The following is a 26,435-nucleotide window of genomic DNA, read 5'->3' on the forward strand; positions in this document are numbered from 1 at the left end:
CTTGTTGATGGGTTGAATGACTGCAATCTTGAGTTTGATTTTTGTGAGCATTGTATCTATGGTAAACAAAACCGCATTCAGTTTTACTCGAGTTCTCATAAGTCTTCATGTATTTTGGATCTAACTCATTCGAATGTATTTGGTTCAGTTGATGTTCCTTCTATTGGTAGATCAGTTTATTATGTTTCTTTCATTGATGATTTTAGTAGAAGAACATGGGTTTATTTCCTTAGGAGTAGAGTTGAAGTTTTCAGTCGTTTCAAAGAATTTAAAGCAATGGTTGAATTGCAGACTGGAAAGAAAATAAAATGCTTGAGAACTGATAATGGTGGTGAATTTTGCTCCAATATTTTTGACACATTTTGTAAAGATTGTGGTATTAAAAGAGAGAAGACAACTCCGTATTCTCCATAGCAAAATGGAGTTGCAGAAAGAATGAACAGGATCTTGATGGAGAAGGCTAGGAGTATGTTGAGTGGTGCTGGACGAGAACAAAAGTTCTGGGCTGAAGTTGTAGCCACTACCTGCTACCTGATAAACAGGTCTCCTACATCAGCTCTTGTTGATAAGACACCAATGGAAGCGTGGTTGGGCCACAAGCCTTCACTTAGACATTTGAGAGTGTTTGGTTCTGAGGCATATGCTCATGTGCCAAAGGAGAAGCGAACAAAATTGGACAACAAAGCTGTCAAATGTATCTTCATCAGATATAGTTATGGTGTGAAAGGATACAAGCTTTGGGATCTTGTTACACAAAAGGTATTTTATTCTAGAAGTGTTATTTTTAGAGAAACTAAGCCTTCTTCTGTTACAGTGTAGCTAAAAAAAATAAAAAAAAAGAAAGATGTGATTCAACTTCCTGCTACACCTGAGAAAGTTGAATCAAGGCCCTTAGAAAGACGAGATGTAGAAGAGAGCTCTACGAGTTCTGAATCATTAGAGGAAGAGGGAGAACCTAATCATGAACCTGAACCTGATGAACCTGAACCAGATCTTGTTAGAAGACCTACTAGACAAAGGAAACCACCTGAAAGGTATGGGTATTCTCCTGATGATTGGAGGTGCATATTTGCATTGAATGCTAACATTGATGAACCGAGATTTGTAGAAGAGGCTCTTGGTATGAATGAATCAGAGTCTTGGAAAATAGCCATGGATAAAGAAATGGCAGCTCTTAAGAGGAATCGAACATGGGACCTTGTACCATTGCCTGAAGGACGGAAGCCTGTTGGTTGTAAATGGGTGTTCAAAAGGAAGATGGGTTCAGATGGAAGCATTGAGAAGTATAAAGCACGTTTGGTTGCAAAAGGTTACTCTCAAGTTGAGGGAGTAGATGATGGTGAGATTTTTTCTCCAGTAGCCAAAATGACATCCATTAGATTTTTGCTTTCTATTGCAGCAGCTTATGATCTAGAGATCGAGCAAATGGATGTGAAAACTGCTTTCCTTCATGGAGATTTGGAGGAAGAAATTTACATGTCACAGCCAGAGCGCTATGTGGTGAAAGGTAAAAGTCATTTGGTCTGTAAATTGAAGAAATCCTTGTATGGTTTAAAACAAAGTCCTAAGATGTGGTACCAGAAGTTTGATACATATGTGTTGAGTTTGGGATTTGTGTGATCTAAATCTGATCATTGTATATATTTCAAATCTGATGGTGATGGTTTCTTGGTTATTGCCTTGTATGTCGATGACATGTTTATTGGCAAAGGAAAAGGTTTGATTGCAGAGTTAAAATCTCAACTCTCAATAAAGTTTGAAATGAAAGATCTTGGTGCAGCTAGGCACATTCTGGGAATGGAGATTATACGAGATAGACATAACAGAAAGCTTTGGCTAGGCCAAAGTAATTATGTTGGTACTATTTTGAAAAGATTCAATATGCAGGATGCAAGACCATTGAGTGTTCCTGTTACTATGGGGACAAAGCTTTCTAGCTCACAGTGTCCTACATCCCCATTGGAGATGGAAGAGATGAGTCGAGTACCATATCAGAGTGCTGTTGGAAGTTTGATGTATGCTATGGTTTGTACAAGATCAGACATTGCCCAAGCAGTGGGAGTACTTTCCCGTTATATGTCTAATCCAGGAAGAGCACATTGGGATGCAGTAAAAAGAGTTTTCAGATACTTGCGGGGTACCTCAAAGTACTCAATATGTTTTCATGGAACAGGAAGTGAGCATTCCTTGGATATTCGAGGATATGTGGATTCAGACTGGGCTGGTGATGTTGATAGAAGAAGATCCACCAATGCATATGTGTTTACATTATTTGGTGGTGCAATCAGTTGGAGGAGTAAGTGACAGGCTGTGGTCGCTTTGTCCACTACTGAGGCAGAGTATATGGCAGCTACTCATGCCTGCAAAGAAGCCATCTGGCTAAAGAGATTGTGTTCAGATATAGAGTTCAAACAGGGTGCAGTGACAATTTATAGTGACAGCCAGAGTGCAATCTACCTAGCGAAGAACCCGACTTTTCATGCGAGGACCAAGCACATTGATGTACAATATCATTTTGTAAGAGATATGATCGAGGACGGCAAGGTGAAGCTGGAAAAGGTAGAGACTTTGGTGAATGTTGCTGATGCATTAACTAAGCCCGTGAGCATAGAAAAATTCAGATGGTGTTCAGAGTCTATGGGCCTCTAGGCCCCTAGCAATTAAGTCCATGATATTTCGGATCCCCTGACTCTTGCAAGGTGTTCGACAAGTGGGAGAATGTTGAGAAACATGTTTCTCAACCTTGCAATCCTTTCTTGGAAAATACCATAATTTGTTTGTGGAAGTTTTCCGCTTGTTTATGCATTGGAAAATGGTTAGTGAGTTGTTAAAATGAGTTTTGTTTATAGTAGAATATAGGTAGGTCATTTTTAGAGCCTTGATGACTCATTTTGTGACTTTTATGGGGGTCTAGACTAAGAGACAAAATTGTGGACGAGATTACTATTTTAACCTGGTTGTTTTTCCATATTGGAAATGTAAATGTCAAAAATGGGTAACATGTGGTATGGTAGTTTTGCCCATGGTTTTGTAAAACCATAAGTGGTTTCCAGGTTGTAAAATCACTATAAAAGGAGGGCTTGGGGAGGTGTTTGAGTAATTGAGTTTAGTTTGCAAGGCTGGTGCTAGAAGGAGTGTCTCCAAGTTCGAGTTGTGGTGATGCGCTCCTGTAAGAACTTGCATTGCAAGTGTATTGTAATCATCTTGGTTTGATAATACATTGTGCGAGTTTTGGAGGGTGGGGTTTTTCTCTCGGAAGGGTTTCCCCACGGTCATAATTGTGTCGTGTATTCTTTATTTATTTTTTATTATGTTATTATGCATTTCTTGAGATCTTTGCAATAGTTACTTTGATTTGCATAATCTTCCTCTCAAAGATTAGCGTAGAAAGCAATTCCGCGCACCTTTGCTTCCTTACAGTAATGTCTATATAGATGGACTAAGTTATAGATGTTACATTTCAATTGTTTCTGAAAATAGTATAAGTTCTATAAAATTTTGAAAAAAATTAAAATCTCTCTTAACAACAACAACAAATCAAAAAATAAAAAAGCATAAAAAAATCATCATTATAATCATGAGCTTTAAAACAAAATATTAAAAATAGATGGTGTAAAACATGCACTCAAAAATACCTAAACAGTAAAGTATTATACAATAACTGATAAAAATGGATGCACATAAGAGCAGCATACCTTTCTCCTTTGCTCAAGGTCTGGAATGTCCCACTGTTTACTTCATAAATAGCCTCTTTAAATATAGTGCTTAGATGTATCTTCTTTCCACAAGTCTGATACATATTACATAGTACAAACATTAGGAAGACATAGTTAAAGTCTGAAACAAACAATTTTTTGAAGGCAAAGGAAAATATTAAGCTGAAAGTAGTAGTTACTGTAAAAAATAATTCAAGTATAATTAATTGAACCTGAGAATGTATACACTTTTGTAAAGGGCAATGAATAGTTTGTGATCCAGCGTGATCAACAAAATAGTGTGTCTTTATCCATACTAAGGTTGGGCTTTTTATACTGCGGCTCTATAGATATCCACTGTCGACATGTCATGCATCCCTTTATATTTGAATGCAGACTACAATTATCAAGACGTGTAGTGTAAACTAGTACTTATGGTGCGATTCAACATTTATAACCAAAGCTTATCATAAATGGTTAGAAATAGTTAGCTACAATGGTGGGCTGCTCAGTCGAAATGGTACAGATCTTAATTAGAAGAGAGATCTGGTTGAAGATTTCTCTATTTAGATGAATTCAATAGTTAACATGTTTTTGAGTTCTGTAGTATCCAGCTACAAAGCCAGGAACAAAGAGTTAGTTCGAGCTGAAGAAATTAGGAGCGGAGCCTTTCTCGCTAATGCATCCCACTTAATCAGGGGGCCCCTTGCATCTGCTATGCATCCGGGTGGATGCAGACGATGGGGTCGCATGGCTTGAAAAACTTATTCATTTGAGACTCTGACTGAGCATAACTGGCAGGCAATAAATTCAAAAGTCAACAAGCATTGGAGAAGTCAAATATAGCGCCTTCTCCATTCATAATACAACTATCCTATGAGATGAATGGTAGTGCGTTCCCACTCATTTTGACAAAGCCTTACTCAATAGCTAAATGCTTGAACTAGGAAGACCTTTTCCTCTCACAGTAGTGAAGATTGAGATACATACGCTGCTCCTGGAGATACCTATTTATGCACTCAGTCTGAAGATTAATGCCGAGATTTACTCCGGACTCCTTGTTTCCAACTCCACTTTCACCGATTCCACTGTGCTTCCAACTCAATTTTAACCGTATTTCATGTCGCATGTAGTTTGTATCTGATCTAATCCCACTCAGCTATTCTTAGATTTTCAACGCATTAGAAGTTAATTCCAATTAGGATTGCATAGTTTAGTCATAATTTATTTTGAATAAAGTAATTCTCTACCGTAAGCTTAGTAAAGAGGTTTGCATAATATATGGATACGCGTCTTCAACCCAAGACATAAGGCAAACCGTCATTCTTCTAGATGTCCGTTAGGTCAAGACTACGACGGTTTGTTTAATTTAAACCTTAGAAATCAATAAAATAATTGTGTGTTTTTTCAATTGCTTTTTCCTAAGGAGTTTGACAGACGAGATCTATTTATTCTAAAAATAAAAGCAGTCCTCGTGCTTTATTATGATGAGGTCATGGGATATGTATATACTAGAATCCAAGCAGCCTATTTATGGTGCTCTTCTTCGTACAAGATACAACTCATAAGATAATGGGCATATAAGAACATACACCTTTCAACTAATTGTGATCATGATATCTCAATTGCGTATAGCTTTTCTCCACCTACTATAGAAGATTCCAGAATTTTTATCTCAGTAAATCATGATTTGTTTTCTTAAACAAAATCCCCACATTTGAAATTCTGCTACTTAACTTCTTATCTTTCATCGTTAATAACCAATCACACTCAAGTGTAGGGTAAAATGAAATCTCGTCAGCTGACACCACCACAAATAAGATGTGTATAATAGGATACAACTCTAACAATTTGTGAAGAAACATTCCGAAACATACCAATTTTCATATACAACTCAACACGCAGGGCCCAAATTACCTAACAATTAATCTGTTTTGTTGAGATTTTAAGAACAAAAGTCTCAATTAGAAATGCAAATTACGTCGTCGACTGGCTAATGTTAGAAAGGACAACAAATTGTACACAGGACACAGTCGTTTAATATAGGGCCTTTTGCATTGCTAGATCATTCTCAAAGATAGATAAATGCTTTGACCTAAAGATATAAGTAAGTCTACAAATTTGGGTTCTCATTTACTATAAGATTTGAACCATTATGATAATTTTAACATACCATTTTAACCATCACAACATATTGATGGGGCATTCCCATTGAAGATATAATGTCAACTAGCTTTTGTAGACCATATAACTCTCAAAGACATGGAAGTCAAGGAATAGATAACAAACAAATGACCTTTTTACCTTGAATTAGTTGTCTATTAATTGTGTGAGACAACTGACTGTATGTGAGACACAAAAAAAATCTATTTTAGAGCTATCGCTCCAAAGGAGAAGCCTATCGGCTTAATAATAAATACAAAATTAATTATGTGAATGGAGATGATGAGCTAAATGAAAACCTTCATAATTCAAAGTTTTTCATTTTTATGTTCTTATTTCAGTTTAAACAAGTGATTGTAATAAATGGTTTAGATATGGGCATCAATTCATATGTCATGTCATAGAAATCGATTTACAGTTATGAGAATAATGATGGTAGTAAGAACCATTTAATATATGATAAGTCTTGTGATATAAAATAATACATTAAATAAGACCTATAATCATAAAATACTTATCACTTGTAGTCAAAAGATAACACCCTTAAGGCAATACTTGAATCCCTTTAAGCAATAGAACCTTTAATTGAAATTGGGCATGTCCTCCTAAAGATCAGAGGGCAAAGAGTTTTCCTTGATAACTATGACTTTGACCAAGAAAACCTTGAGTATCATCTCTTCTATTGTGAGTTGTATCTTCCTCTACACTGCAACACTCACAACACTATCATATGCACTTGTATGATCATAGAACACACACACACATACATATGTATATGTATATTTATGTGAATGTATGTATGTATATGTATGGATATGTATATGTAATATGTGTGTGTGCATGTGCATGTGCGTGTTTACACACACATAATCACATGATAATCTAACATTCACTTTATATCATTGAACAATTCTATATAACTCATCTTTGTTCTCCTATAAGTCAATTAACCTCCCAAAAATCAATAAAAATAATAATTTTGTATCACCATAAACTCTTTCAAAATTACTTCAAAACTCTTGCATATAGCCTCTAGTGTTACCAAAAATAAAACTTTCAAAATTACTTCAAAACTCTTGCATATAGCCTCTGGTGTTACCAAAAATAAAACTTGATGTTGAATCACAAACGTTGCCGACAGTTACACCTGATGTTAGTTATAAAAAACTACTCAAACTTTATTCTTCGTAAGTCTGCAATAATATGTAATAAATAAATAATAAATAATATGGAATGATCATAGTTGACAGACCTAACCAAAATCATATTTATTTACTCACGCCCTTAATTGAATATGTAGTGCAGAAATGAAACACGCCTCAAAGCTAGAACATGGACACAAAGCCATGATCACTGGACATGAAAAATACATAGAAGGGAAATAAATGTAAATCGCTAGAGAATGAGCTAAGATACTAATAGGAGACATGCAAGAATTTCCTGAATTGAATATTCTAATAGGAATGTCCAAAGATCTCATTGTTAAGGAATTAGGATCATGTTATAATACCTTTTTTCTATTTGTATGCTTATCAGATGAGTCAATCTCAGAGAATCTCCTTGATGATATGACTGATTTAATTTCTCTTGCAGATTTGTATAGTTAGGTGTGGCTACTAAACGTGTAAGTATATTTTGTATTTGCTTGAATATGAAGTGCTCTCACATATATGACTTATATTTCTACAACTTGTAATAACACTGTTCTTATATCTGTGCGTACCAAGTGTTGTTGATTTGAATGTATAAATATGTATAGAGAAGTCATGTCCATGAAGAGAGAGACATGTTTCTATGTGGCCCCATGCCATGTAGGGATATGTTCCTACATGGGACATGCCTAATAATCCCAAACGCTACAATTCATGACAATAATAATACACACCATTTCATTAATAGGGACAATCTTGTTTGATAAGTGACAATCAACACATGGAATATTTTATATATATAATCAATTCAATCAGATTGATCATTCAAATAATATAGTAATGATTAATGATTTGACATTGATTAATAATTATTAGATATTAATAATATTAAAAAATATGTGTGTGTCTGTATTACAAAATGATCATAAATTTTGAGTGTGCCAAGGCATTGAATAAAGATAAAATAAATAAAGCAATGGTTTCCTATTAATCAATGAATGTTTTGTCTAATAAGTGTTACGAAAGGTGATTTGATGACTAGTGACCAAACACTTATTGAAGCTCGTGAATGTGCACAAAACCTTTGAGCAACATGCAACACTAACTTTTCAGTGAGTTAGGGCATCAAATAAAGATAAAAGAAATAAAGTGAGGATTTCCTATCAATTAATGAATATTTTGTTGAATAAGGGTTAGAAATGATTATTCAATGGTGGGTAAGAATATGAAGTGAATATTTTCTTTAAAGAACAATAGATGTGAATCATCTCATTCGACTGACATTTGAATCTGTCATGACCATTTGTAATTTGATAGCACATAAGACAATTATTAAGCCAATCTCTCATATTTACCAAAGAAAGACTTCTAGTATTAAAGAAATATAATAGATATAAGATTTATTGTAAATAAATATTTTGAAATGTCAAGATAAAAGAATAACATTTCACATAAATGTTTTTATAATAATTTTTAATAGATTCTACTATATATATATTTTTAAATAAAAGTGCATAAGTCTCCATTGACTTGACTTAGTAAATGGTAAATTGCATATACTATAATTTATAATTTATAGAAGTAGATAGGTTGAAAGTCGAGCATTGTAAAAAAAAATGGAGCATTGTGCGCTCCGATTTCTTCCACGCGGCCATTACACGCAAACACTACGCTTGTTAATTTTAAAATAGAATATTAAATTTAGTACCTCCAAAATGTTGATTTTTCTGGACTTTTGATACAATTATAAAGATGGGGCCCCGCCCACTCCAAATCCGCGGGTTCGTTCTGCTCTAGAAGCTTCTCAAGACAACAAAGAAAAACATAAACAATTTTAGATTATTAAAAATTGTCGAGCTCTATGATCTTAATTTCCGCTATAAAACCGTCATTTTATGCAGAAAAGCAGCATACAGAGGCTTGACATGGCGAACGCTTCCTCCAGGCCGAGTCGGCCCATTAACACAAGAGATCTCTTAGCTTGTTTGATCACCTTACGATTAGAATTTCCTTGGCGTCGGCGTCTCCACGTTAAGATTCGCAGAAGTGAAATTTCAGCTGGCAATCACATTTACACTCCGCGTGCCCGTGGTGTCTATGATCATCACGGTACGCTCATTATGAAGATTTTTACAGACTTGTTTTAGTCTGCTTCTAAACTCTTCATTACCGACATTAATACCATTTTTCTCTAGTAATTGTTTTTGGGAGATTTAATTTGTACACAGGTATTTATATTGGAGAGGATCTCGGTCTGGTGATACATTTTCAAAACTCCTTGGACGACAACGCGACGCTTGGAAGCTCCATTCATCGATTCGGCGTTTGCCCTGAGTGCGGGCACCACAGCGGACGAAGTGGGGTCGTGTTGAGTTGCTTGAATTGCTTTCTTCGTGGCGGAATCATTTACAGATACGAATATGGGTGCTGTGATCCATCTATACCAATATACTGCATGAAATGGTGCACGACGGTGGATTCTGATCCCCCACAAACCGTGATTGATCGGGCAAAGCTGTTGCTTACTGATGGGTTTGGGGAGTACAATCTGGTGAGGAACAACTGCGAGGATTTTGCTCTCTTTTGTAAGACTGGTCAGCATATTCGAAGTGGGCAAATAATGCTTCCCCTCATTCAGCCACTAGCGATTTTTCTAGAAAAGTTGGAATACAATTTCTATTTTCTGTTTGGTTCGTCACTTGGAAGAGGGAATAGGAATACGTATTCCCATTTTGCCTCTAAAATGAGCTTATACCTATTCCAAAAAATATCTGTTATTGTAAAAGCATGTCTATTCTCCATTCCTATGCCTGCGACCAAACAGACACTAATCTACCACCCCTGGCTGCTACCCCTTTCGGATGCGGTTGACTTCGCTGATTGGGACGCCTTGCGCCGAAAGAAATGGTACTCATATTACATACCCGACCCACGACGAATATGGAATTGGCCCTCACATTGCAAACGCTACCTAGGAAAACGGAAGAAAAGGGTTACAGCTGGTAGAAAAAGCCAACCGGATTCACTTTAATGAGTTCTACATGTATGTCTTATGGAGTTTTCGTTTGTCAGGTCATGTTAGCTGTGGAGAATTCAGTTAATTTAACCCTCTCGCTTCTAACTGTTCGATCTCAAATGGACGCTGCTTTCCGTGATTCAATCTTTAAAGCTCTCCTCTCGGAAGAGGTTTGAAGGTATTTCTACTTTTTTAACAAAAAACTGTATCTTTGTTGTCGTGTTGGTACAAACTGAAAGTTGCCTGAGAGGAGAGAGACCTGTTGGAAGGAATTTTCAGTAGAATTGTAAAATCTGTAGAGTATGAGGGATATTTATTCTGGCAAGTACTGTAAATTTTATTTTGTTGTTTAAGCGTATGGTGATTTTGGATTAAAACGCTTTCTATTATGATAAAACGATTTCTGATATGATTTTCAGTCTTGATCTTCAAGAGAATGACTGTTTTGATCCATTGGGTGGCTATTGTGTTCGGATCCCCTGTTATATACTGGAGATGCATCACACAAGTGGTTTATAACCCAAAAGGATTGGAATGGAGGTTTTCTGCTTTCTCACATTATTTTTCAAATCGAGGAGTTTTTGAAGTGTTATTTGTTGAGGTTGATGCGTAGCTCCAGAAGTCATGGACAACCTGGGCGAGGTTGTCTATTAGGGATGATCTTAAAGTTGTGTGGGATCATAAGATTGCATAAGTTATCATATGTGCTTATTTGACTTAAGATGTTTTGCGTTCTGTTTAGCAAATTTAGATTTTTGTTATTTCAATTTCTGCTCTCCAACAAAACTTAAGCATACCAAGAATTTTCAACTTTATACAGACACAAGCTTTAAAAAATAAATTCATCCTCTTTCCTTTATCTGGTTCAAATTTTTGAAATGTGAATCTATCCTTACTGCCCTTCATACAACCTAACTAGGTTCTTGACAGTAGAACCAATATTGACAAGAAAAATGGGGGACATAGACCAAGGTTTCATAGGCCCCAAGTAGTTTTTGTATGTTGTAATTATACCCTAGACTCACTTATACAAAGCGAGCAAGGATTTAATCAGGGCAATGCTTTAACTTGTAAACAAAATAATGAAACATAAGGCATTCATAAGACGTAGTACATTATAAATGAGGCTCCAGTATATTTTTATTATTAAATATCATTCATATGTTTTCAATCGATCTGTTTGTCTCCCTATTTAAATCGCCTATCTTTAACTTATCGCATATTTTATCTTTTCTTCACATATCTTTTGTTATCTCTTTTTAACCTTATGCATTCCCTTCTCTTAGATTTTTGTGCTTGCAAGTTTAAATGCTTCTTTTTGGAAATTTATTGTGCGTCTCTCTGCTTCAATTTATTTCTAGTGATCGCCTTTCTGTGTGATTGTGGTATCCATTTTAAAAGTGTTCATTTTCTTTTTAACGTGACAAAATTCTTTCCATTTAAAAAGTTTATTTCTCAATTTCTGCTCCTTTGTTGTAAATTTTGAATGCATTTATGCCACAGTTATGAATAATTATAAATGTCTTTCTTTATTTTCTGTTAAAGCATACCTCAGTTTTGATGAATTCAGAAACAATATAGACATCTTTACAAAATAGAAACAATATGTCATCGTGAGAGCACATTCCCTCAATCTTCTAATACTCACATTTAGAATCAAGTTCCACAACCTATTACGTCTCGACTCTTGAGATCACATTCCTGTCCCAAGCCTAATTCTTGCAACAATCATCTTACCATTCATCGTTCCATGGTCTTGCCCTTACCATTGTCCATCTATTTCCATATCATGTCATTGTTCTGCACACAAACTTATGATCAGTTTTGATTAAGGAGCCACATATGTTCCTTTATCTTCGAGTCCACCTTTTACCAAAGTACGATATCTATTTTCAATGTGGGAAGAAACTAATAGTTGGCTTGGTTATATCTGTTACGTTCTGCACAAAAGAAACAGATGAAACATAAGTTGGTTTTGTTATATCTATCTGACTATGATATCACTTGGCGTCTTTTACTTAGATTTTTTAAGAATAGACATGTTAGTTATATCCATCTATCTGATTTTGCCCAAAAGAAAAGAGAGGGGAACTTCATATTTTGGTTATATGCATTTGATTATGAACATTGATTATGCACTGAGAGAGTTCTCTAACAATGAGACTGATTGAGACTGATTCTTAGAAAGTTTATACCATTGTACAATTTTCATAGTACATGAGGATGTATAGTAGATTATGCTATTGAACTTCATATTGACCTTTATAAGTTTGTCAAGGTGAATGAACTAGATCATCACCATCACATATTGCAACAAAAAACTCAAACACCTGTAGACGATGCAAACACGTGAATTAATGTTTCTTCAGTCCATTACTATTCACTCGATTCATTTCATTGCTTGATCAAAAATGGTTTTACATCCATCTGTCTGAGTCTAGACAAAAGAAAAGATAGAGTTTCATAGTTTGGTTACATGAAATCTGATATTGCACTAAAGATTTTTATAACAATGAGACTTATTCTAAGAGAGTTTATACTAATGTAAATCATTTAACTTTCACAACCAATGAGGATATATAGTAGATAATCTGTTGTTGGGTTTCATAATGAGCCTTATAAGTTGGCCACTATTTCAGTTCTTGTTTAGTGTCATCGTGATTGATATTTCTTGACCTTTGTTTTTTTGTTTTTAGAGTGGAACTACTCCTGAAGTGGTGGCACTTCTGGATGAGATGATTGAGGGCAACATGCATGGGAGAAGGTCTCTGACTCTGCGATAGGAGCAGATCCGGAGCTAGATCATTTCATGTTGATTTTTAAATAATTTTTCGAGTTCTTATATTGCCAAAGTAGGTGGAAATGAAATTGGAGAAATGGAGGAGAACCCTAGTTTCTTAGATTGCAAGCTTTTCTGTTTAACAGAAAGCCTACTACAAAATGTTGGGGATACATCGATTAGAACTCTCCAAGACCTACAAAGAAGCCATGGTGTTTATAAACAATATGGAAAGTCAGCTCAATTCATTAGCCATAACTTTTCCTCCAGCTATGCCTTCCTCTTCTTTATTTTGCTTTAATGAGTGAATGCGTGCAAGTATTTTAATGCTTGAGGTCAGGTCAAGCATTCCGCAATCTTAATGCATCCCTAAGTTCCAGATGTTAGATTTTCTACCATGAAGAAATCAGCAACAAAAAAATTGTGCACCCAAATAACTCATTTAGACTGCACACCTGTAGAGGTTATTTTAAAATAGTCTAATAAAACATGTAGAATCTCTTCTCTTATTCTTAGAACCCTTACATTTTGATCAATCCCTGATAAATTCATACCAAAATACTATTTTAACACAAACCTTATTGCACAATCCACTTTCAAATGGATTTATTACTGGGTATGGCCATTAACTGACCATGCAAAAGGACGAACTTCTACAGGAAATATTAAAATAAAAAGTAAAGCAATAGGATAGCCACTAGCCTTGCTGCTACCATATAATATAGCTATTCGAAATCCCCATTGCTTGTAGAAACTCGTGATACCAGTAGCATTTACCAATTCATTTTAATATACATCGAATCTTTCTTTCAGAATATTATTATATTCCTTTAGTCTTCTTCCCTGAACTCTAAACCCCATAAGAATATGTTGGAAATCATTTATCTATTATACCGATTTGAGAATTCTCTCCAACAACCAATTGTATTTGAACTTCCTGTGGAGCCCAAAGATCTCTTTGGCTATGGTATTATAAATTTTGATGTTGCCATGATGTATAATAGGATGGCAATTCTTTTTCCTAATGAACAAGAGAACAAGATGTGTTGGTTAACAAAGATTTTCTGTGGGTACATATGGACAGAAAGAATGAAATATACGTTAGTAATAAAATTGAAGTAAGATTAATTGAAAGATGGAGGGCTAGTCATTATCTTGAGCCACTACAAGTAAAAGAAAAAAACAAACTATAATACTAATTATATATTACCAATATTTACTCACTATTGCATGAACCTAAAGTATTGTTTTCCACTTCCTTGGCATGAAATCCCTAATTCTAGATGAGTTTGAGCTGAATCAAATCTTTTAATTGAAATAGTGATCAACAATTCAATCTGCAGAAATGACTATCTAGTCCTAAATAGGTGCAAATGCATAAATTACCTGTTTATATCATAATTTATACATTAGCACATCCTTAAGACTTGATAATCACTTACCCATTCTGCAAATTAGAGAAAGAAAGATCCAAGTGCTTTGACAGTGCCTTTTATTCTGAATATTCGTAGCGTATTGTAAGCAATTTTTTTTTCATTAGGTCTTCCCAAGGATGGAGCTTTGTAACTCTTAATAGAAAATCTTTGCATCCCTTCGTCAAATAGAGAAAGTTGAAAGTATAGCTATAGAAGAATGTTAAACTTTTTAAAATATAGCTATTGGAAATTACTAGTAGCAGGTGCACCATAATGGTTGTTATGTAAATCATAGGTAATTGCAGGGCGAGGGACCATGGAAAAGAAGGGACCCTTGCCCTGTCTTATTCAAGTGTTTGGGCTCATATTGTGACTATCTCACACGTATGTAGTGCATTAAAATCATAAATATCTCTTCTCTCTCCCAATGCTAAGCCATGGGATTGCACTTTATGCTTATTTTTTTTCCACAAGTAACGGTCATGCAATTCAATTCACAATAAAGTAGGTGCCCAACTTCCTATTTAAGGTTAGGGTTACCATTTCCCTTGTTTTGTTTGCTTTCTAGGGACTGGTTTGCAATCCCACTTCCAAGTTGAGTATACTCTATCAAGGGAGGAGAGAATCATAGTCCAGCTTGTAGCTTTTCATCTGCACGTAGATTACAGTGTGCTGGTAAGTTGTATTGGAACTAAGCTTGTGGGTGTGTGGATTTGTTATTGGTAGATATGAATGATTTTCTTTTTATGGTAATATTGGATAGGTACTTGACTTTTGTTAGCTTCTTAGTTTTTTGGTTTGATCTTGTAAATATCTTGTGTATGAATGTAATGTTGTACACTATATTTCATTTGATTAGGCTAATGTGATATGAATGATTTTAAATGTCCTTAGAACTCATTAGTGAAGAGAATGTTTGGAAACGATACTACAAAAGATTCCAGACCATACTGTATGAGAGAGAAGAGAATGGTGAGAAATATTGATAGAAAATATTAGACCATACTCTATGAAAGAAAAAAAAGACAACATCAAGAATATTTCAAAGACCGCTCTGGTGAGAATACCACCAACTAGGTTTCCAACAACATATCCAAATCTCAAAAAGATCCAACCATAAACTTTCGAGTTATGACTTTTTCATAGAGACTGTTTATGCTATCATAAAAAAATTCAGTAAGTTTCATGGTTTCCTTTGAAACATGTCCCACATCTCTAAATCAATATATGTCAATACATGTTCATATGATGCCTCATAACTACCATCATAACCCATGCAATGAGGCTGTCATTAAAGCTATGGGAATTGATTTCCACACCTGCTAATCACATATTCTTGGGTGTCACTAAAGATTCTAATACATTTTGTGAGGCGACATGTCTTTTGAGGTATTCTTGTAAACTGCCGTACTATGCCATATGTGATTACTTCATCTATTCTTTGAGAATAAATATCTTAGACAGATTTACTAAAACAATCTACATGTCACCTATTTTTATGAGAACAATATAGGGAGCATAATGCGTCTTTCCTTATATCCTCTTAACCGTAAAAACAATGAAATTTTATTTTGGAATTTATCTACAGGTTCCAGTGGCTATTTTAAATAGGCTTAACTCCTATCCACATTTGTGGTTAAAATCTTGCAGCTAGAAAAAAATTGGCAAACCCAAATTTTAATAGACTTGGACAATCTTGGCAACATTAGACAAAAGTAGTTTTTCATTTATTCATATATATAAAAATTTAATACTTATGACTGTCTCAGTTTGATAGTAAATTGTTATTGTGTTTAGGAAGGGTAAAAGTTGTATTGGTTCCAGATATTTTGAGAGATGTAGACTGCAGTATTTGAAGAGTCTCCACATTCATTTGACGAATATTTGAATAATTATTTAACACGCATTTTAATAGATTTTGTATTTATCCTACACTCTTTGAAGGTTTGGCAATAGTGCATATTTTCATGTTTAGGTGGCCTTTATTCAAATGCTGAAAACTCTTATTATGTATTTATCTTATGTTACAACCCTTTCTAAAATTTGTATTTTATTCCATGCAACTTAAAAAATTCTTAATTTAACCATTTTCAGTGCCAGTTGCAACCTACATGATGGTTGTGATTTGTCATACTAACAAATCAAGATGTAACTTGTTTCTCAACATATTGCTGGGTTAGTATTGGAGTCCCCATTTCTTCTTATGGGGATACACATTTCAATATAGTTGGTACAGTTTATCAGGTTACAAGTATATTTACAGAAGTTCTTCATTTGGTATTAACTCAAGTCCTACTTCAGGAAAAAAAAATGCTCGACTCTAAATCCTGTCACCAATTTGTACTAAATAACTCCTTCCAGGCATTGTCTTTCTGTTGAGAACCCAATTGTTTGGAGTTTGAAACTTTGGCATTCCTTTGTTCTGCTATTGTAGTCTTTTCTGAATATATAATTTTCCTTTCCTTAATGATATACATACATACTTACTGATAATGAATTAATAAGTTGACTGTCTTCATTACTTCAATAGTTTTTTAAATATTTATCTTTCTAGATGGGGAGTTCTAATTTGTGCAAATTTGTAAATCCCTCCATGGGCCGTGAAATGCTCAATAAATATCTCTTTGATAGATTTTCCTCCAATAAAACTCTATTCTATTTTGAAAAATGATTAGCGTAGATGATGAATGAAACTCAAATGACATTGTCTTGGATGTCCACAGTCTTGTAATATCAAGAAATAGTGAATGTCTTCACTTTTGGTTACAATTTTAGGAGCACCCCAATGTAAGATTGCTAGAATATTTCAATGACAGTTAATTGACAACAAGCGATGGGTTATATGGGGTTTAAGTCTCTGAGTAGAGTTGGAAGTGATGATAGGGTAGCTTGAAATTTTTTTTGGGTGCTATCTAGTAGCGTACTTGGTAGAGCCTTGATATGTATTGAGGGCTTGCTGCAACATATTTGGACACCCCATAGCAAATTTAGGCAAATCTAATATATCATATTTATCAGCAACATATCTAGATCTGCTATATGAGTAACTCCTCAGCGACATTTGATTTAATTGCAATAGATTTCCACAATCCATGATATTCTATATTCGAGCTTTTGGTTAAGATTGTGTAAGATTTTTTAGCATCAATATTTCGGATCATACTCTATGATCCATCATCAGGTTGTTAAAGAGAGAGTTAAGAAAGTAGAAAAATGATATGTTGCAGACCAGCCTGAGTAATAAGAGGAGAGGGAGGGGTAAGGAAGAGCCACACACAATTCAAGAGAACAAAAAAGAAGAAAAGAAAAAATAAAAAATAAAATAAAAAAAAAACACTTTAAAGTCAAGAAAGACCAAAAAGAAGTACAAATATCAATTAAAGAAAGAAATAAAACTTCAAATAAAATTAAAATGGAAATATAAAATGAAAGGAAGACCAAAAAATGAAAAACAAAAACGAAAAATATAAACCAAATAGATAAGAGAAAGACCAAGAAGAACTCACTTGAAAACGGGAGGCAATTAATAAGAAATAAAACTAAAAATCAATGAGAAAAAACTAAATAAGAGTAAATAAAAGTAAGTAGAGGTAACATAACACCACAAGGAGAGGACAAAGAGGAAAACTAAGAATGGAAAGGCAAAGAAACTCACCTAATAAGGAACTACAAATAAAATAAAAAATAAGAATAAAATAAGAAATGCGAACTCACTGACAAGACGACTAAGAAGATAAAGAAAATAAAAATAAATGAATAAATGAAGAAAGACACAAAAAAATGAAAAACTAAAGGGAGATCAAAGGAGGGAGAAAATAAAAAAATCCATCAACACTAAGCCTGAGGAGAGCGAAGAGAATGGAAGAAAAAGAGTGACAAATAAGTTAAAATGAAAGAGATGAAAAACCAACCTAATAAGGGTTAAAAAGGAACATAAAAGCAAAACAATAAGAAGTAAAATACAACATAGGAAGAACCAACAAAAGCTCACCTAGGACAAATAAAAGATTAAAATATATATATATATATATATATATATATATATATATATATATATATATATATATATATATATATATATGCAAGAAAACCAAAAGAAAGTTTAATAATAATAATAATAATAAAAAATAAATAAATAAATAAATAAATAAATATACACACACACACATACACACACAATCACATATATATATATATATATATATATATATATATATATATATATATATATATATATATATATATATATATATATATATATATATATATATATATATATATATATAGGGAGAAATGAAATAGCAAGTATATCGTTATGTATATAACGTGTGTATACATGTAGCGACATATAGACACTAATATAAATAAATATGAAAAATGCAAAAGAGAAAGAACAAAATCAGGTGAGTATACGAGAAATAAAAGATAAATAACATAAAAAAAATAAAAGAAAACAACCAAAAACTATATATATATATATTTCTATAAATATATATATATATGTACACACAACACATATATATAAAGAAGAAATGAAATAGCAAGTATATCTTGATTTCTTGAAGGGTTGGAATTCTGTAAATGTAGGCTATAAGGGAAAGATGGATTTTGAAAGAATCAAAGGACAAATTTTAGAGGTGTGTTAAGGATATATGATAGATCTGTTTTCAAATGAAAAAATAGAGATTATAAAACGTAAAATAATTATACACTGAATGCTATCAAACTTCATCTTCCCACACTTAAATAATTCCATTTATTATTGACATTAGAACACATAGCTTTAGAATTTCAGTTTGAGCTCTTGGTCAATTATTTTCAGCACCAAAATTAGGCCAATGGACAATTGTCTTATTTTAATTGTGATCTGATTTGAAAAATCATTTTACAGGACCCCATGTAGCAGCGGCCATTGCCTATGATAGTGCAGTTGTGTTTGGCTAGAAGGGACAGACACTCCATGAATGCTGGTGGTGTATAGAGAGAGCTTTGGACTGGGGTGCTGGTGGTGGCCCAGATCCGATTGTTGATGATGGAGGGGATGCCACCCTTCTAACTCACGAAGGGTCAAGGCTAAGGAAGAGTTTGCTAAAACTAGCAAGATTTCTAATTCTACTTCAACTATCAATCCTGCGTTTCAAATTATTTAGGGATTGATGAAGGATAGTCTCAAGGAAGATCCCCTAAAATATCACAAAATAAAGGACAGGTTGGTTGGTGCATCTGAGGAAACCACTACAGGAGTGCACAGACTGTATCAGATGCAGGCTAGTGGCTCTCTATTGTTCCCTTCCACCAATAGTAATGACTTTGTTATGAAGAGCTAGGTATATATATTTGAATCTATGATCTTTTCAGTTTAGATTTAGTTTTTAAAGTGTTTTTAGGTTTTGATTGATACAACAAGTTGGTGCTAGCTTTTATTGATGCAGGAAGTGAGTGTTAGCTTTGATCCAGTTCTGATTTTAGAGAGTTCATTTTGAACTAAATGGTATGCAATGCTTTGTTTTATAATTTTTTTAGGTTAGTAGGCATCTAAATATAGAAGACATATTGCATGCGAAGAATGTGTGGCTTTATATTTAAACTTGATAACATAGTGTGACTGGGTAGTTTATTTTTCTTGCTAAATTCTAGATATTTATATTTCATGGGTGCCAGCTAACTTGATAAGGTGACAGAAAATGCTTTTGGAGACCATGAAGTGTGTCTAAAAGCAATATTATTCAATTGTTATTACGTATTGTGATCGAGTTATGATTTATTTTACTTCAAATTTACTACTGATTTGAGGGGACTTATTCATAAGGCTTTCTAGTGTGTTTGGGAAGCCATTCCCACTTTAATTTTTTCTTTTCGGTTTGTTGGTATCTAATACTTGGATTCTGAAGATCATTACTAGTTTTGTTTTATTGTTTTGTCTGTACTTAGAAACCTATATAGTTGTAGATTATATTTGTGTGGATGTGATATATGAAAGAATCTTGGGTTGCTTTTGGGAGGTTATTGAGATACTGATGAATCCCTCTTATGTGAGGATTTATCCCATCTTGTTGGTGCTGCTAAGATCTAGGGCTTCAAACTTCTTCAATCCTATTATATTGAAATAGTAACCTTTTATGTTAGAATACATATATTTGTCTCTTCATGATTTCATCTAGATTCCTCAACAAATGAATATCTTGCATCTTTACTGGCTTATGTGGGAAATTATGATATTTGATAAGGATTTCTTACCTATAAAGGATCTTTGTCAATCCCTACCATCTCCACTATGGATACTTGTTACATTGTATTTGTACAAGTTCTTTTAGTTTTACATCAATGGCCATTAACATGAATTAATCTCTCATCTCTAATAAATGTTATGATGGTGACACTATATCCGTACAAGTTCTTTTAATTTTACACTAAGTTACCGATTCGGAGGTGGATTCCGAAGTAGATACAGGATGTAGAGATTTATTTATTTTTGGATTCGGAGGAAACGTATACATATATAATATATGCAAAGAAATGCAAAAAATATACAAAAATAAATCATTTTCAGGATAGTATGACTATGATGATAAACCCTTTATCAAAATTCAAGATATTTCAAAATTCATATGATATATCAATATGTGCTTGTCCAACATTAGAGTTTAGTCTTAGACAATAAGTTCAAATAGGTCATGTTCAAGATTCCAACAAAATAAAAACTTTGTTAATGATTGAAGATTCAATCAACTAGCATTAGAGTTTGACTTTGAATCATAGAGATTCGTAAGAAAATCCAAATTGTCATCATCATCTCCAACTGCTGAAAGATCATTTGAACCAAAATATGGTTCCACTTATGCTAGATGCACCACATGCCACATTATCATCATCACCATCTCCAACTGTAATAAGATCATGAAGTGATAACCAAATTTGCACACTCAGGGGCTACATCCCAAAGCGTTGTTGCCCCTTCTTTGTAATGATCATTCTTACGTGGCAAAAGACGCAAGTTGGTGTGGACAAAGACCAAGTCCTCAGCTTTCTTGAAGCCCAACCAATTCAATTTCACCGAATGGATAAAGGAGTATGTAGTCCATACTCCAAATCCTTTGAGTAGTAGAAGAGCTAGCAACCTAGATAGTTGTCACAAAACATACAAATGAACGTTAAATAATGTGTGAAACACTAAATTCTAGAATGCAAGTGTAAACATACAACTTAAAAAATTTAAAACAAATTTATAAAACAAAATAAAAAACAAATTTATGATAGGACCTTGATTGCAAGAGGTTGAAGATGCTTGAAAGGGTGATCATACATGTACCACTATGTGATAGCTCCTATTCTATTTTGGTCCTTTAGTGCAAATGGAGAATGCCTAAACCCCAAAGCTTAACAAGTTTGAAGAGATTCCTCTGGGGCTAAAATGTTTAATGCTTTAGATCGATGATATAACCATTTACAGGGCTTGGAAATGCATTAGTGAACTTACCCAGATGTTGATTGTCTTTGTTCCCACAAATCTTGCTATTAATGACTGCAGAATATTGACACCCTTATAAAATTGTTGAGAAAGGGAGCATGTCTGCACAATGTCATCTCCATCCTACAAAACTAATAAATAAAGATCACTGATTAAATACAATATTGAAAGCACTTATATCATATAATTTTAAGGTATCTAGACAAGTGTGAAACAGGGAATCAGTAAATGATTTTTAACATTATCAGATTTCCACAATCCACAATCCATTTGGCATGGGACTTTTTTTTGACATACAGTACAGGTACTTGAGGTAAAAAAATAATTTGAAGTACTCGATTCCTCTACTAGTTTTTCTCTGATTCTCTACATAATATCCACATAAATTATGTAGCACAATATTATCACAATAATGGAGGCTAATTATATTACTTTAGGTCATTAATTATCCTGTAGGCAAAACTTGAATGTTGAAATTTGCATCCGACAATATTTACAAGAATTGAAACTTGGTATATACAATTAAACAAAACAATTACTAATGGATATGGATTTTGACTCTATATATTAGTTCCTAGGAAACTCTTAAAGAGTTTATATCTGTTTCTTCACGTTATACTTTGTCTCAACGATTCTTACCTCAAAGGTAACAGTTTCTGGATTATGGATTTTTTCTCTTAAAGGTTTTAGCAATGGTTGTGAACGAGTCAACTCCTACATTTCACTGGTTGTTTTTTAGCAGATGTAATGCCAACTGAACCAGCTTTTAAGAAAGTCAGGAAAAAGGGAGACTGAACCTTTTGACCTTCACAAAAAAATTCAATTTTCTTTTCTGTTTCTAATACTTTCATAGTTTGATTACTGTAAGTACTTGGGTCTATGTTGATGGTGTTACACCCAGTTCTAGTGAACTACCAGATTTTTGTTTCTAATACTTCCACAATCTGATTATTGATAGTACTTGGGTCTATGTTGATAGTGTTACACCCAGATTTTAGTGAAGTACTATAGCCTTCAATGGTTCTTGTGGTCTTCTGTACTTCAGAAATCTTCTGCTTGTTTGTGTTGAGCTGAACTGTGAGCTTAGAAAGGTTTGATGTAACAACTTGAATATAGCATGTTTTTTTCTTCCACCATGCTTCATGGTGTTTTTTGGCATGATGGCAATCATAATGCAGATTAGTATATAAGATTTGAATTTGAGCATTGAAGTGTTGCTCAAGTTGTTGAATGAGCTGACTCAGAGAAGAGATTTAGGAGGTAGAGAGGCTCGTTCAGCCTAAATATAAGAGAAGCTTTCTCTTGTTCGCTTCATACTTCTCATCTGTCATCAAGATGTTCTGTTTCTGAATATAAAAGTTAGTCCAATTCTACAGACTTTAACCACTATTGGTATTGGTTGGGGATTTCATAGGAACCACCTCCTCTAAGGCCAAATAGTGGCTTTGAAGGTGACCTTGAGTGGCATATTTCAAAAATCTTAAATTTGGGGAATAAACCCTCATGATAGATAGGGCCAAATGGAATCTAAACACTCGTCATTGTTTTCTTTGGAAAATTCAACAATTGCTCTATAGAGCATTCTTATAAGGATTGCACTCCCAGTTTACTCATGAAAGTGTAGATGGCATCAACAATATTGCAAAGAACTAAAACCATCTTTGATACATTCTGGGTGAGGAGAATCAAATTTGGAGGACCCAATTTTCTTTTTATATGCACCTAGATATATTTGTCTTTCTTTGGGGATCAGTGAATAACCCTTTTTTGGGAAAATTACTCACGATTAGAAAAGGATGATTGATTGGGAAAGAAAGACTGTCCAGGAACAAAGTTAGTGGAAGAAAAGCTTAAAAAAGAGATGGTGTACTTCGTTTGAAAGTAATCTGAGCTTGATAACAAAGTCAATTGCTTGAGAGATCTAAAATTGATTCCTGACTAACTTATGAAAATGAACCAGCCATTAGGTATTTTTCCATTGTAGAGACATGACAAAGTGGAACATTTGGAACTAAGATTGTTAACTAACAACATTGTAATGTTAAACAAGCAAAAAACAAGATAAAAGTGTAGTGTATGGTTAGTAACATTTCATGTTGAGGTCTGACACTTGAAATTGTTGCATATATTGTCTTATAACCCCCCTTCATATTGTAGTGGTTATAGACCCACATGTCAATATACAAATATGATATATTTATGAAAAACCCTAATTAGAATGAGAAATTCCTTTCTTGTTTCCACTGCACCACATCTAGACTTCTCTTGGGGCTCGTTTGTTTTGCGGAATTAGCAAAATTGGGTTTTGATTCAAACCCTGGTTTTGTCAAAACCAGGTTTTGAAAAAAAAAATTGTCCTGTTTGGTTAACCTGGAAGATGAGTGGGAAGATGCATCTTCTGCGTTTGGTTCATAAAATTGGAATTTGAATTAGAATTTTTTTCCTTTTTTTCATAAATTTTAAATTTTTTATTTATTAAGTTTGAATTTTTTATTTAATTTTTAATTTTTTTCTATTTATTAATTTTTTTAATTTATTAAATATTAATTTTTTATTTTATTTATGAATAAGGTTAATTTTTCCAAGTTATAAATAAAAGTTAAAAAATGTTATATTAATTTATTCTTTGACACTTTATCAAACAAAAACTCCAAAAAACTAAAAAATGTTATATTGATCATACAAAAACAAGTTATAAGTGAAATAGTATATTAATTTTATCTTTAATATTTACCATACAAAAACAAATTACGAAACATTTGTCCAATGTGATGGAACCCATAAACAAGTTTCAATAGAAGTCATATTTTAACAGTTATCCACATACGACACATTACAAAACATTTGTCCAATGTGACAGAACCCATAAACAGGTTTCAATAGGAGTCATATTTTAACATTTATCCACATACGATCGAATTATGGTTCAAACGAAGAAGTCAATCTCTACACAAAATCATAAGTTTATGTGCATTTTTGCATATGATCCCAACAAAGAAGTCCAAACATAATACAAAGAAAGCATCGTAGAAAGACAATTTCTGCCTTCGTCATAGAAGCAACCATGGCCCTATCCACCTCTTGAGCCTTACGTAACTTGCACTCAAATTCCTCGATATGTGGTACAGTTGTAGCTGGTTCATCCTTGACTGGTGCGCCCTTGACCTAGTCAAAGTATCCGCATCCATTATTCCCCTACAATATCAAATCTGCATTAGTGCTTACAATAATATTAAACTTGACACAATATTTTTAAACAAAAATACATTAACCACCTTTTTTCAATTTGAACAACACCAAAATTGACGTCCGAGATTAGTTGGGGTGTTTGATGTTTTTAATAAGCATGGGACACCACAACGACACTTTGGCACAGTCAACATAGCCATCAACCTATTATAATTATTGCAATTTCAAATATTACATTAGATATATGAATATTATGAGGGAAGCATCAATATAATACACATACACATATTAAAGATTTAACATTTGGCATATTACAGACGAACTTATAACCCAACTAAGCTATTTCAAATAGCATAAGATATGGAGATGTGAAACTTTAGTAGTGCATTATATTCATGTATATAAATCTCATACAAGAAACCATTGAAAAAATATACAACTAGATAGAGATACATCCAAAAAAACGGACTGCATTAACAATGAAAAATAACATGCAACATAAAACATTGAATATATGTTCATCATGTTAACACAATAATCAAAAAATAAAGCCAAATGAAAGAGATGATTAAAAAGGGCAGATTGTGCACATTCATAGACAAAATAAAAGCACATGAGATACCAACTAAAATGGATATACCATCATACGAAATGAAACTCAAGCACAATCCAACCAACTATAAAATGAAAAGCACATTCATAGACGAAATAAATAACCATGTAAGAAATTGATATTGTTAAAGACAACAACACATAAATGTTGTTGTGGATGTAGTGCTGTCATGTCAAAAATAATCACAAATACTGCTGTTTTGTGATAGTGAATGTAGTGCTGTCATGTCAAAAATAATCACAAATACTGCTGTTTTGTGACAGTGAATGTAGTGCTGTCATGTCAAAAATACGACTATTAAAACATCAAAATTTTTTTTTTTGTGATAGTGAATGTAGTGCTGTCATGTCAAAAATAATCACATGAAATGTTAGAATAGTCTCAAGAGTTTTAATCCATGCTCAATCTATAGTCCCCCAAACTTCAGCTGTACATATCTCGCTCTCTCCCCTTCAGTCATTCTTAGGAATCCTTTGGCTCTTGCGCTTTCATGCAAAAAGCTATCAAAAGCCTGTAGCATGATATCTTCACTGAGATCGGGTATAACTTTGAGGGCATCATACACTTTATCATAAAGTGAATCTAAGTGTCCTTCATCCATTCTGATATTTTGAGTTTCCTTTAGACCAGCATTTAAACAATTGATAGCATCAGATATAACATCCATGGAACCAACCATGCTGGCCTTTTTTCTCTTTGCCTTCCTTGATGTTGTTGGTGACACAAATTGTTTGCCGGTTGCACTAGATTGATTAGAAGTCTTCATGTCATTGTCCAAATCCGTAGCATTATCCATTGTCGTATTATTCATTGCTGCATTAAAGTCCCCATCATCATCTAAATCAGCCACCTCATCCATAAAAAGGTTCCCTTCTTCATTGTCATGCGCTGTTGCAGCTGCTATCCCTTCAACTATGTCATTGCCCACAATGCAGGCTAACTCATT

At 33.7% G+C, this 26,435-nt stretch overlaps 1 protein-coding gene across 1 annotated transcript in view; it reads left to right on the forward strand.

Annotated features, from left to right (window-relative positions):
* The window catches only part of LOC149569143 (uncharacterized), a 43,185-nt gene extending 32,751 nt beyond the window's left edge, over window positions 1-10,434 (forward strand). Inside the window, exons 2-3 of the mRNA XM_089821916.1 lie at window positions 8,911-9,118; window positions 9,238-10,434. Coding sequence (XP_089678042.1) covers window positions 8,935-9,118; window positions 9,238-10,040 — 987 coding nt within the window. The 5' untranslated portion in view covers window positions 8,911-8,934 and the 3' untranslated portion in view covers window positions 10,041-10,434. The remainder of the gene's footprint in view (window positions 1-8,910; window positions 9,119-9,237) is intronic.
* The last annotated feature ends 16,001 nt before the right edge of the window (window positions 10,435-26,435 follow it).

The sequence above is a fragment of the Cupressus sempervirens genome, chromosome 3 (genome assembly GCF_028749045.1).
Source record: "Cupressus sempervirens isolate cs-2001-9-10 chromosome 3, ASM2874904v1, whole genome shotgun sequence".
Lineage (NCBI taxonomy): Eukaryota > Viridiplantae > Streptophyta > Pinopsida > Cupressales > Cupressaceae > Cupressus > Cupressus sempervirens.